The 13,911-nt window shown below is 47.1% G+C and overlaps 1 protein-coding gene across 1 annotated transcript in view; it reads right to left on the bottom strand.

Moving 5' to 3' along the window:
* The window catches only part of PLXNC1 (plexin C1), a 67,484-nt gene extending 58,282 nt beyond the window's left edge, over positions 1-9,202 (bottom strand). Inside the window, exon 1 of the mRNA XM_072342299.1 lies at positions 7,996-9,202. Within this exon, the coding sequence (XP_072198400.1) occupies positions 7,996-8,943 (948 nt within the window). The 5' untranslated portion in view covers positions 8,944-9,202. The remainder of the gene's footprint in view (positions 1-7,995) is intronic.
* Positions 9,203-13,911: the final 4,709 nt, after the last annotated feature.

Raw genomic sequence — 13,911 nt, 5'->3', positions numbered from 1 at the left:
TCATCTGAATTATTTTAATTAGCTCGCAAGAACAGCCATTTGGAGTAAAAGAAGACTTGATTAACTTTCATATTTAAAGATCTTTTTTTTTTTTCCTTTTTTTTTTTTTCATGCAGCAGGAAGAAAACATAGGAACTGCCATGTACTGGCACAGGATTTCAGTAAAACCCACTTTGGCATAAGATTCCAGTATCGCAGAGGTCTCTTTTATATATAGGGAAGGAAAAGTGATTGCATGCATCAGAGGGTAACAAACTCCAGCACTGGTGCACACAATGAGCCCTTGCTCAGACCAAGGAGTGAGGAGATGAAGTGTTCCAGCCTTTGATTACCAAGAGAATTAGGATTTCTTTCTCTCAGTGCTCTGTATAGCAGTGTTAGGAAGACAAACCACCCCAGGTTTCCTGCAGACTCTGTACAATAGGATCACAGAAAAGGGGAGGACTCACCCAGTCTCTGAAAAGCTTTGCTGCCAGATTTTATTTTGACCCACATACAAGTAAAATAACTAGTGTCATATCAGTGCATCCTCCTCATCTGACTGAGGAACCAGTACTGACAAGTGTGGAAGCCTCCTCCCCTCACTCCGCTTGCTAGAGGGAGGGTCAATGCGACATTGAGATCATATAGATAAGGAGGAATTTAGACAGTGGGCAATCACAACAAAGATTGTCTTCTCTCTTTTGCAACCTATTTCTCCAGCTTGTCCATTCCCTCCAGGGTGCAGCTGCTGCTTTCACCCTTCTGTCATCCCTTTTCCACGTGCACTTATTTTTTTAACAAGCCCTTTTACTTCTTCCAGTGTAACTAATGGGGTTACAGCACTGTAGGGCCTTCCCAAGCTTTTCTCTTTCACAGCTAAACCCAGCCCTAAAACACATTTACGGTCAAAACTTCTTTTACATTTGAAGAGCCATTCATCTTCACAATCATCTATCCTGTAACACTTCCAGGCTCATACAGAAACAAGAAATGCAAATAAAAAGGCAACAAATACTGCTATAGAACATTTTGGGTTTCTTTTTAATTCTTCAGTTGCACTCTTCTATTTTAATCTATTGTTCCCCAGAATCTTCACATTCATAGGTAAGCCTACAGATTTCCTGAATAAATTTACATTTTGCCTTCAAAATCAAGCTTTCTATGCTGTTTGGTTATTGGCATTAAAGTTATTTTTATTCCTTTCATATTTTGCATCTCATTTTCAGTTTTCTCTCCGTATGATTCCAGCTGCAGCAACCATATTCACACTCGTCTTTCTGTCTCAGTTTCCTCTTGCTTCTCTCACCTCAGAGGGAAGGGCAGCACTCTAGCTCAACCAGCACTCAACATATTGCAGCTGGCCAAAAAGTAAAAAGCAAGGATTTGAGAACTCAGTGTGAACAAATGGAAGCAACTATACAAGAGGACACAAAACTTGTAAACTCTGTACAGCAACAGTAAACTCGGCAACAACACATAAATACCTTCCCCAGTGGGAGAAATCTCCTGGGACCTCATTCTGGGACCGCCCTTCAACCTCTTCCATCAGTTTTTATGACATCAGAGGGTAACAAACTTATATATCGGTGCATGTTGTGAGCCTTTGTTATGGCTAAAGAATGAGGAGCTGATCCATTCCAAAATCGGATTTCCATCAGTTTGCTTTTTTTTTTTTTTTTTTTAATTTGTGTACAGTGTAGCAATGCTAGGAGAACAAGCCATCCCAGGTGAGCAGACTGCAGAACATCGGGGAGGACAATAGGAAATGAGGGTCTAACCAGAGACCCTGTAGACACAAGATCCTGACCTTCACAATGCAAGGCAGGAGAGACACTCATAGGCTAGACCTGAGGAAAAGGCTGATTGAGGCTCCTGAGATGTGGGATGCTAGAAGCTTCTTGTAGCAGAAGAAATGCTCCTCCTCTGCCCCCATATCTGAATTTACAGGATCAGTAAGGTGCCCTAACAACCAATGAGGAGGGAAATCAAGCACTATTAAGGAAGGCTTGAAAAGCAACTGGGCTTGAAATGAATAGTAACAGAAAGAGCAAGAGGAAGTGGTGGGTGACAGTGGCTGGAGATTCCCTTCTGTGAGAGATGAAGGCACACATCTGTTAAACAGTCATGCTGTTAAAACAGGTTTCTTTTCTTAGGTTTCTTGCAGAGAGATTGCCAATGATGTTCCATCCCTTGGACTTCCATGCAATACTGCACACCCACGTGGACATCTAACATACTGCCTAGAAAAAATGAGGACACCAGAGCTCTGGAGGAGGGAGGAGTCCAGGTCTCAGTTCTACAGCATCAATGAAAGGTGATGCTATGCTGTCCTGGATTTGCTACTCATGAACAAGGAAGAACTGACTGGACATGTGATAATCAATGGCAGTCTTCTCTGTAGTATTTATGAAATCCCTGAGTTCAGAATCTTGAGGGCAGCGAGGAAACAACAACAGTGTACAGATCCTGCACCTCCAGGCTACAGCTAGTCCAGGGAAGTGGTTAGTGGGATCCCCCAAGAGGCAGCTTTGAAGGGCAGGGCCTTCAAGATAACCTTCTCCAAGCACGAAACTTAGGAAAACAAGCAGGCATAGCAGGAGATGCAAGGAGATGCTAGCAGGAGCTAGCAAAGCCAGTGCTCACCTTGTGTTGAAAATGGCAAGAGATATTATGGGCAACAAGAAGAGCTTCTATTCTGTCCACAGAATGAAAAAGGGGATGTTTCAAGTGAACATGACGCTTTTAAAAAATCATGATGGGAACAATTAAGCAGAATAGGTTGTTCAGAGAAGTTGTGAAGTTTCCATCCATGAAGGTTTTGAGATCCAATAGTACCAAGCCCAGAGCAACCCTGTCTGAGCTCAGAGCTCACCCCCCTGCATTCAGGAGGCTGAATGGAGACCTCCTCTGATGCTCCTTTCAACCTAAATGACTCTGTGGTCCCAAGGAAGAAAATCCTCTGCTTGAGTCCCCAGGCTCTCAAAAGTTTCCATTAAGAACATCTGTGGAAGCCAGATGATTAAAGGCATCTCTGCTTACAGATACTGTGAGAACTCACAGGTTTCATGTGACTTATTTCCAACACCAAATATGGGCACTGAAAATGAAAATTCACTGTAATTGAACAAAAGTATTAACTCTAGAAATGTTGATTTGAGAAGTCTGTCAAACATCAGGTGAAATACATGGGAGACGACTTAACTACTGGAAAATTAATTGCAGCATCAATTTAGATATCAAATGATATTTAGAAGTCTGTAAATCTCTCCCTAAATAAAAGATCATTAATCATTTTGGAGTGAGTTGCTGTACAATTTCAAATATAATTTCTGCAAATTAATGGCCATGATTAAACTGATGCAACTGTTGACTTCAAAACCTGATTTCAGTCAATCTTCCACCAGATAATATTTGTCCCAAGACTCTAAACTAAGCTTGATAAATTACGTAGCATATATCAATTCACACGTTTATCATCCACCGAGCAACACAAAAAATCAGTGAACAGGCTGTTATGTATCTGCATGCTCCAAAGAGCAGATGAGAATTCAGCAGAGCTATCATTTGGTAGTTATCACAGCCACTTTGCCTTTTTCTGGGGGGAGGGAGGGGGATCTTCTCTCTCAGATATTGTAAAGCCTTTCATTTCCCATGCAGACTTTTCAACAGCAAACCTAATGTTCAGATTTCTCATTGTGGGTAGGTAATTTCCTACAACCCTCTTCTGTCTTCATTCTCTCACTTGAACACTTTTCCAATGCATCTGCTTATCTGTGATCCACTGGATCCTGGGATCTCCGGGAGAGATCTGATATTCTTGTAGCTCCCGGTCAGCTACAGAGCAGAAGGAATGGTTTTCTAAAAGCTCACAAACTACTGGAAGAAATCTGTGACAGATTCCAGCAAGCCTCACATGTCCTGGCTAAGAACCTTCTATTTTATAATGGTAATCACCAAAAAAGTTTGTTAGTGCTCAGCCAAGTTTCTGAAAAGAAACTGAGAAAAAGATTTGGCTAATTCAGATTTAGTAAGTACAGAAATCCTGAAGACGACGTGCTTACATACATGTAGTTTATGTAATCAAGACCATTAACACATCAACAGTGTGTGTAAGTAGATGTATACAAAATGAAGAGATGTATGGATCAGAGGAAAAGGTTTTCAAAGGGTCACAAGTTCTGTTGTCTCTTGTTGGTTATGGATCACGTCTGCAATACAGTATTGTATACCTCCAGAATAAATACTGCCAACTGTGACAAAATGCTTTGTGCATACTACTGAAATGAAAGCAAATTTAGCTTCTCCTTAAGAGCAGAGATTCCAAAGGGTTTTTAGCAGTCACGTACTTTTTGATAAAGCTAGTAAGCAAGGATTTTAAAGATTACTCATTCTGAATGACAGACTCAAATCCAGCATTAAACCTTACTGCAAATGTCAGCACTGGCCTGAGAACTGATGCGAGACCAAAGAGATTACACACCTACAATGAGATCCTAAAGGATGGTAGGCAATTTGGCTCCAATCCAGTAAGGTACTCCAGTTCACGCTTAACTTTAAATGCATAGGCATCTGCCCTGAAGATGATGGAAGTACTTACATGCCTAATATTAAATATGCCCTTAAGTGCTTTACTGGGCTAGGGCCAGAAAGCTTGGTACCTTATAGGAACAAGCTCACAGTGAAACATGAACCAATAACAGGGCAGGAAATTCGTGAGCACAGATACCACAAAGCAAGGAATTCAGGAGCACAGATACCTCAGGTAAGCCTTGAGCATACTACTGAGAGCCACAGTGCCAACACAGTGCAAGCACAAGCAGCTGTGTGGCAAGTTAAATATCTTTCCTAAAAGTAATCAGAATAGTTACAAAAACGTGAAGAATATAACAGAATCAGAAGGAAATCAAACTGCCACTAATCCCTAACATATACTCTTACCATAAACCTCATTTCTGCAGTGAATAAATGGCATTTGCAGTTCCTCCACAAACTGTCAGGACACGTTTGTGCACATATACCTCATCACATCTTGTCTCACCTCTGCAACTCAAGTGCACCTGGCAAAGATGACTAAGACATGAAGCACCCTACAGACACGACATCTTCAAGGCTTGTGTTGGACAAAGTCCACCAGTCACAAACACTGTATAGGTCTTGCATTCCAGGCAATCCTAACATCACAACATGTTCATTTGCTCAGTATAAACACCCTCTGTAAAAGTCTGGACTTAAGGCACACAGAAGCACTGGTGCTTGCTGCTGTTCTAAAACTGTGCTACAAGGCACTCCTTTCTGGCCAGATCCCCTGCCAGCTGTGGCACACACGTTTCTGCATACCGTGCTGCACACTGTCTGCCTGCCAGCTCTGGGCTCTGCACGCTTCTGAGTCACAGAAGGGTATGTTCCGCTTTGTAAGGACTTATGATTTGGTGAGAGACGGTAGAAGGATCTGGGCTAAAACAACCCAGAAGCAGCAGCATATGGGCCTGTCATCTCCAAAATTACTCTGCATCGGCCTCGCCTAACCTTCCGTACTATAAAAAACATATTAAAGCTGAACTAGAAGCTTTTATTTCTGTGTTTATAAACTAAGAGCACATATCATTAGCTTAAATAGGGAATATAATTAGTCATATAATGTCACAGGTCACAGTATTACACAACACTGTGATGTCCCGCTATCTCACAAAGTATTAAAATACCATCTTCTCATCGGTGGTAAACTGTATTTACTGTTGTGCCAAAACACCACAATTAATGATCTGACTGTAGTCAGGGACACAGTGTTAAGCCAATAGCCTCTTTGATCATTTTTAATGTTGAGATTCTTTAGCCTGGTGCCCAAATATAACCTGCTTTCCCAGGAGAAAGATAGACCCTTTGGGATAGTAACCTTGGAGTAACAGGAGTCTGATCTGAATCAGTCCTCTTGGAACAGTCCAGAGGAGAGCCACTACGATGATCAGAGGGCTAAAGCACCTCTTCTATGAAGAAAGGCTGAGGGAACTGGGCTTGTTTAGCTTGGAGAAGGCTCCAGGGAGACCTCATTGTGGCTTTCCAGTACTTGAAGGGAGCGTATAAACAGGAGGGGGAATTGCTGTTTACGAGGGTGGGTGGTGGTAGGACAAGGGGGAATGGCTTTAAACTGAGACAGGGGAGGTTTAGGTTAGATATTAGGAGGAAGTTTTTCACACTGGAACAGGTTGCCCAAGGAGGTTGTGGATGCCCCATCCATGGAGGCATTTGAGGTCAGGCTGGATGTGGCTCTGGGCAGCCTGGTCCAGTGGTTGGCAGCCCTGCACACAGCAGGGAGATGAAACCAGATAATCATTGTGGTCCTTTTCAACCCAGGCCATTCTACGATTCTATGAATCCTTCAAGATGTAGGTTGTTCATTTTTTGTGTTTGGCCACTTGGATGCAATGGAGAGAGGGACACAGGTCAGACAGACACTGGCCTCACCTGACATGCATCTCCTTACTCTGTGAACTCCCAGAGACTCTTCCAGAATTCCTACTGTGGGGCTTGGAAAAGTGTTTATCAAGTATCTGCAGCCCAGGAAAGTTTCTCTTTCTGCTTTTGCTGGCTCAGAAAGAACCTTGTGAAAAAATCCCATAGTTAATTAGAAATAAGCAATACAAATGCAACTAGCAGCCAGATGTTTTGGGAGGAGGACAAGGTTTTGCATTCATTCAGCAAGTTGGCCTTGTGAAAGCATCACCGCCATGCAGTAAGTTACACACTGGCACTGGGTACCAACAATCTGGCTCTGGCACTGTTGTGACAGTTTCACAATGTACTTCAGCACACTTATTTCATCCACATATGAGGTTTTTGTTCATAACTCTAACATCTCTCTAACCCTGGCCATGGTTTTGCAGTTCAGCAGGGAAAAGAGCAGACTGAATCACATGTGCCCTCAGGTATTTATCTGGGAGAATCTCAGCACTCTGCTCTGCTGTGAGCTAGATTTTGTCGCCAAGGAGATGGTAAAACACTTGAAGGAGTTTTCAGCAAACTCCTGCCACAAGAGAGAAAGGAGCCAGGGGTTAAGCTGCAGACCCCGTGGACACAGGGGAAGCTGCAATAGGTCATGACTTTTCAGCATTGTTCCTTTTACCACAACTCTGAAAAGATTTCTGAGGGTGACTTGAAAGCATGCATGGGCCTTGCAATAGCACCTGTTTGTCCCAAATGCCTTCTGAATTTCCTTTTTCCCCCCATTTCTTGCCCAGCTGCAGAAGCTGTGGTGAAGCAGGTAGCCTTGCCTCGCTCCCCACGAACAAGCAAGTAAAAAGGAGCAAAGAAACACTGTTGCAGAAGTGGGTGACCAGGGGATCTCCAAGGGATATGGCTGCCTGTGAAAATGTAACCACTGCAAAAACAAAGATCTAGGGCTATCGCAGCCTGCTGCAGCACGGCTGGGGGCTTTGAGCCCTCCTGAACACGGCCAGTCACAGCAGGGCTGAAGAACAACCCACCACCGAACAAGCAACCATAAATAACTCGTGAGCAGCAGGCAGAGCAACGCGCACAGCCCAGTGCACAGGAGTCGGCTTGATGGGCTTTTTTTTTCATTCCTGATGTAGCTGCAATGACATGAGATGTGAATGCACAGAATGATGTAGGAGATGCTCTGTGGGAAATACAATGAAGGATGGATGATCCTTGGCAGAAAAGGGGTGCGTGGAGTGAAAAACCCGAGACTGGGGCATGACCCAGGATGCCCTCAGGTGCTCCCTCAGACACGTCTTTCCCATGACATAGATGGAACGCACACTCCAAGATCCATTAAGGGATCAGCTCCTGAGGAACAGGAAGCACTGCACAGGCCCACAGGGCTGATGGAGCACACGCTGATGCTCAGAGCCTGGCCCAGCTCTTCAGCTCTCCTGAACTCCACGTGCTTTGTGTCTGTCTGCCAGGGACACGCTGTGAATCGTGCACAAGAGCACCAAAACAACAGCAATGGCGTGCGGAATGAAAGGCTAGCAAAATGACGCCCAGACTTACGCAGTTGATCCCCGCGTAGAAGTGTGCGACGTACACACAGGTTGGATCCTGCAGCTCCTCCATTCCGAAGATGCAGACGGCGGTGGAGTCCCAGGCCCTGTCACCATGGTTGTGGCGGAAGACGCCCACCCACCAGCCCCGCTCTCCGTGGCGGACGAGGCTGGAGGAGATGAGGAGGCTCCTGCAACCACAGTCCAGGTACACTTGGCCTTGTAGGCCAAAGCTGTGCTCTGTGCGATGCGGCTGGTGCATGACCACCATGCTTGGCAGCTCCGGGTCCTTGCCCAGCTCAGCCTTCAGCTGGTAGTAGGGAAAGAAGAGGCGACCACCCCACCACAGCGCGTCCACGAAATGCAAAGGCTCCTCGTTGTACTTGATGATGTCCGACTCTCCGTGAGGCTTCAGGGTCTTTACGGGGCGCACGGTAATCGCCACCGTCAGACTCGACTTCGACGGCTCGCAGCCCGCGGGGGGCACTAGCCTGCCATTGGAGTAGGTGGCCGCCACCGCCAGGTACCAGTCGTCCTCCTGCCGAAAGACCACGCCGGCCGTGGAGCCGCGGGGCAGGCAGCTGACCACCTCCGTGCGGTTGAGGACCAGGCTGTAGTCCGGTAGCCGCCACACCTCACAGCTGCCATGCCCCTGCGTCCAGCCGGCCAGCAGCTCTCCGTCGTCTCCGTCCTCGGCGTAGGTCCGCAGCAGCAGCTTGCTCCGCACGCCCGAGGGCTCCCCGCAGCCCGGCCCGCCCGGCGGCACCACGCGGCGAGCCCGCGAAAGGTCGGACCGCACCTCGTAGAGGCATCCGCCTCCCGCCACCAGCACGAAGCGACCGCTCACCTCGATGTTGTCGATGGGGGCCCCCGGCAGCTCGAAGGAGCGGTGGCCGCCGGCGCCCGCCAGCGCCGCCAGGAGGGGCAGCGCCCAGCTGAGCGCGGGCGGCGCCGCCATGGGCGCGGGCTCCGCTCGGCGCCGCGGGGCGCTTTAGGTGGCGGCGGGCGGCGGGCGCCGCTGCGCCATGCTGCGCCCAGGGGCCGGGCGCCGCCGCCTCTGCCGCCGCCGCCGCTCCCTTCTCCGCCGCGGCCGGGCTGCGCGCGGGCGGGCAGTTCCTCGTTCGGGGCGGGGAGGGGGGGGTGCCTGTGCGGGAGGAGAGGTGGGCCGGGCTCCTCCGGGAGGACAGCTCAGGCACCTCGCCGACGCGCGCCGCCGCTCCCCCGCCCGGCCCGCCTCGCCTCGCCGCGGACGAGGGGCGGGAGGCGGCACCGCCGCCGGGCTGCGGGGGGCCGGGACGGGGCCGCCGAGGGGGCGAGGCGTGGCGCCGGGCCTCGCCGCCGCTGCCTCGCCTCAAGCGGGCGCCCGCTGCGGGTGCGGCCCCTGCGGAGGTGTCCGGCCGCGGGTCCCGAGCGACCGCAGCCCGAGCGCCCCGCGGGCGCGGCGAGCCCCGGCAGCGCGCCGGGTGGAAGGCGTGCCGTGCCGTGCCGTGCCGTGCAGTGCCGTGCCGCCGCCTCGGCTGCAGGCGATCACAGCGGAGAATAGCGCGGGATGGGCGTGGGGTGCAGCCGCCGGGCTTTCAGCGTCCGCGGGGAGAGCGGAACCGGCGGAGGGGCAGCTCTCGCAGCGCCCTCCCTGCGGGCTGCCCCGCGGGACTCCGCCGCCCGTTACCACGCTCTGCGTTACAGCAACACCAGTAAGCCAGGCGGCCGCTGCCGCTGGGAGCAAGATGTCAGAGCTCTGTTTACAACCTCGCGGTCCTGACTGAGGTGGAACAAAGAGCCTGCCTTGTGTCCCTTCCTTTGCGCGGCCCTGCTGCCTCGAGGAGGCTGGCTTTCATCCCGAGGAGCGAGGATCGGGCGCCGAGGGCATGGCCGGTCGGAGAGTAGCACCATAGAATGGCACTGCTAGGAAGGGACATGAAAGATCTATCCAGTTCCAACCCGATGCCCTTTTTCCCCCTTCATCACGCCCTCCCCCCCACTCTTCGGCTCTCTCGTTTCTGGGATGGACTGGCCAAAATGAGACCTGTGGACTGCACGCTCGGCTAGTGTGATCTTTTTGCTGACTTTTAAATGAAAAGCGGGATTGTGAAAGGTAGCAAAGATGCATTTTAGTGTTCTCTATCAGGTGTCTCTGGTACATCTGGATGAGGATGGCGCAGCGCCCGTGGCCGCTCTTACTAGGAAGTGAGTGTAATGTTCAAAACTGACGCCAGTTTCTCTAACGCCGACCCTCCATTTGCACTGCTTTTACTGTAAAGTGTCCTTACGGCAGGGCTAAGTGGAATGGTAAAAGCTAGAACAAAAGTAGTGTCTGTATCTGGGTTGAGCAGAGTATTTCCAAGAAGGAAGCACAATTTGTCAGCAAATTTGTATTATCCTTCTCCATTGCTTCACGCAGCAGCAGTCATTGTGCAAGAAGTGCTGTTGCTCCGGTCAGCAAAAATATTGTACCGTCTTGCACCCATCAGGGCCCAGGACACACAGTACCGTAACATTCAAAACCCTGCACAACTCATCTGCTTATCTCACATACAGTGACTACAAAATCTCCCCAGTGTAGCAGAAAAAGTAGAGAGAATCCTTGCACAGGTCTTTATTCTTAACAGATGCAAAGATGCACTACTAACAAGCACTGACTGCAGCTCCTTGACTTCCACCTTGACTTCTAGTTGCTCTTTAAGTGCAAATACAAAGCTCCCAGTGATCCACATCTTGCTCAGGCTGTGGGGAAAGCCAATCAGCTTCCTTCCTTCAAGACATCCCTGGTACTGGGCACAGAGCACAGAACACATCCCGTTGTGATTTATTCTGTGGACAGCCCTCCCATCACAAAACCATGGACTTCAGCATTTGCTGAGCTTGGTTCAGTACTGATCAATCGACCTGTTTCTTTGGGATTTTGTTTAGAATATGTCATGTTTACATCACTGAGTGATTGATTCGCTGAAGTGGGTGATGCCAGGCTTATTCTGGTCTTAGACAACAGTGATGGCTTCTGTAGACTCCCCCATCTGCTCAAACAGCAACATTCTTCTTCCACATTTGCTTATTCTAGCACCCAGCAAAGGACCCAGGAAAAACAGGTTGCATCTGAGTACATAAGGTACACACATGCATAAGGAAGGAGCCCAGCTGTGTGGGGTACAGGAGCTCCCAAGGCTGGGCAGGAGGCACCACCTGTTCCCAGAGCAATTGGACTCATCCCCACATGCAGCACTTTCCTATTTCTGCCCTCTCTCTCTTCCCAGGGAAGCAGTATCTAGGAGCAGGTCCTTATCTTGCAGCACTGAATATTGTGTACACTTCAGAGAGCCACTGAAGCAGCTGTGCTCTGGGAAGCAGTTCATGGAATATTGCCCATAAGTAGCCCAGTTCTTGAAGCAGCAAAATCTGCTCGATTTCTTTCCAAGCCCCCAAAGTAAACAGGAGCTTTTGTCCTCGATCCATTCTTCTAGAGGCAGCCAGCAGGATACCAGCAGAAACGAATTTCTACTGATGTCATGGAAATAGAAAGCAAGGCTGCGGGTGTATTTTGTAATGCTGCTAACATTCACTATTAATACAGAAGACCGGAAAATGGTGCAATCATTTTGAGATACTCTTATAAAAACTAAGCAGAAGGAAAGACATTGCATTGTGCTGTCTTGGTCACCAGTCCCATATTTGGCAATTCTATACTGCTGTTGTCTATGTTTTCTTTTTCAGGCACTACAGACATGGAAAACTTAGGTGTCTGCCCACTGCCTCACACTGCACCCCAACCGACATTCCTAAAAAGCTGGGGGAGCACAGTGGCATTCTGAAGCAAGCTTTATTGATTTCAGTGGGGCGCGTGAGATCTGAAGTTAGAACATGAATCACACCAGGGCTTGGATCTACGTGTACGAGTTAATGAGCTCTCTTTTAAATCTTCATCAATATTAGCAGAACACATCCTGAATTAACTTCTGATTGCCTCTCCCACTGTGGCTCAGCTGCCTGCCTCCCCCCTTATTCTCATCTGCATGCTGAGCTTCTCAGAATGGATGACTCTGTAGAGGACCTGACAAAATATTAGTCAATAAATGAAACGTGGTTTTCTATGTTTAATTTATTTAGCTTAACTTTGATAGTTTTTTTTTTTCTATTTCGGGACTCAGAGCCCAATTAAGATTTGGTTTGATCTGTTTAACACATGGGGTCACCGTAGCTTGGTTCTGAAATGATTTTTCTCTAAGGGCAAACACATAACCTGCTTATGAAGCAATAGCAGGTAGTGTTACTGTTAACAAGCACTTCATCCTTGGTGTAATACTTGAAATAGCTGCATTTCTCTTTGCATAGTTAAGTCAGTTTTGCAGTGTAACCGAATGTTGACTAAGTAAAGAGGAAATGCTGAGCAGATTTGCAAAAGAAAAGTTCTTCTGAGAGAGATTCTTTTCCTTGCAAAGTGACTGCATTTGAATACTGAAACTCAGTTTGCAATTTTGGATTTCAGTTCTGACCATTTTGTTTTGTTTTGTTTTTATGCATGGTTTAATCTAAAAATTACTGACTCTTCTGCATTTGCTGATGGTCTTCATGGTGGTGAAATGCTTTTTTGCATGAACAGCTCCTTTGTGACCCTTAAGAGGAAATTCCAATCACTACTGCAAAAAATGAGCAATCAACTCTGACAGGTCTGCAAATAAAACAGAGGAAGGTAGAGGAGATTGCCCTGAATTCATGACTTGTATTTGCCTACGTTGAAATATTCCCAGGTGCTAATGCTTTCTGTACTGTGGGAGGGGGAGGGAAGGAAGGAATGAGGGAAGAAGGGGAGGAGAGAGGGAAGGAAGAAGGAAGCAAGCAAGGAAGGATGTTCTCATCCTGTCTCCATTACAAATACTATAACATTTTGGATAAGAAATCAAGAAGCAATTACAACATAAATAAAATGATTTTATTTATTTATTATTATTTTTAAAATATATCACATTATTTTCTTTCTTTTCAAATGTACTTTGAGATAGAGTAGCAATGATACAGAGAAAAAAATCAATAGGAAATACGCACAGGGAAAATACAGTTTGCTCTTCTCTACATTGAAAATTACTTATAATCTAAATTAAAGTGACACTGACAAGGTAGATTTTGTGCCAGAAACACAAATCTGGGTGATCTGTGCCACAACCTTCCTATGGAACATTGGACAACAGAAACATCTCTGAACTCCATGTATGTCTCCTGTGATTATGAGATAAATAAAATCAGATAGTTCTCAAGGAAGCTGTGTGTGTCAACACCAATAAAGGCACTATATACACGGGAAATAAAATTACGGGATTACAGAAAGGGCACACATGCAATACAGATAGCATCACAAGTGAAAATAACTTAATGGGCTTTCTGCTTAGCTGATATATATCAACAGTTGTGTTTTATCTAGAAAGTGTTTTCTTTTAATTTTATTTATTATCAGTCTGATCCATTCACATCCATTCACATGAGACAGATACAAGAGAGATTTTGCAAGTTTTTCTGCTGCTAGATCTTGAGGGCTAATAAACTCAGGCTGACAGTTGTGGTGGTAACAGCTATGGTATGGGCCTAGAAGTGGTAAAGGAAATGGTGACCGTCCCCAAAGACTGTAGATAGGACTTTGGTAATGCTGGTTGATGTGAAAGGAGGCTGAGTGAAATACGCATATCCATTTCACAGGCGCCTTGCTTGTTTCTTAATTTATCTTCATATTAAAGACTCATTCAGCTTTTGTTGAGTGCCCCATCACAGAAGCACAATAACAGCTGCTTTCCATCTGCACAGATATTTGCAGAGTGACTGTCTGCCTAATTCCTTAATATTTCCCAACCTCTGACTTGCTTTCCTCACTCTCTTTTGTCCTCACCTATTAGTTTCTAACAAATCTTACAGATTTAACTGATTTACAGACAATCTTCGATAG

Source organism: Excalfactoria chinensis, chromosome 1, assembly GCF_039878825.1.
Source record: "Excalfactoria chinensis isolate bCotChi1 chromosome 1, bCotChi1.hap2, whole genome shotgun sequence".
Classification (NCBI taxonomy): Eukaryota; Metazoa; Chordata; class Aves; order Galliformes; family Phasianidae; genus Excalfactoria; species Excalfactoria chinensis.
The sequence above is the reverse complement of the archived record's forward strand: the minus strand, read 5'-3'. Positions and strand labels throughout refer to the sequence as shown.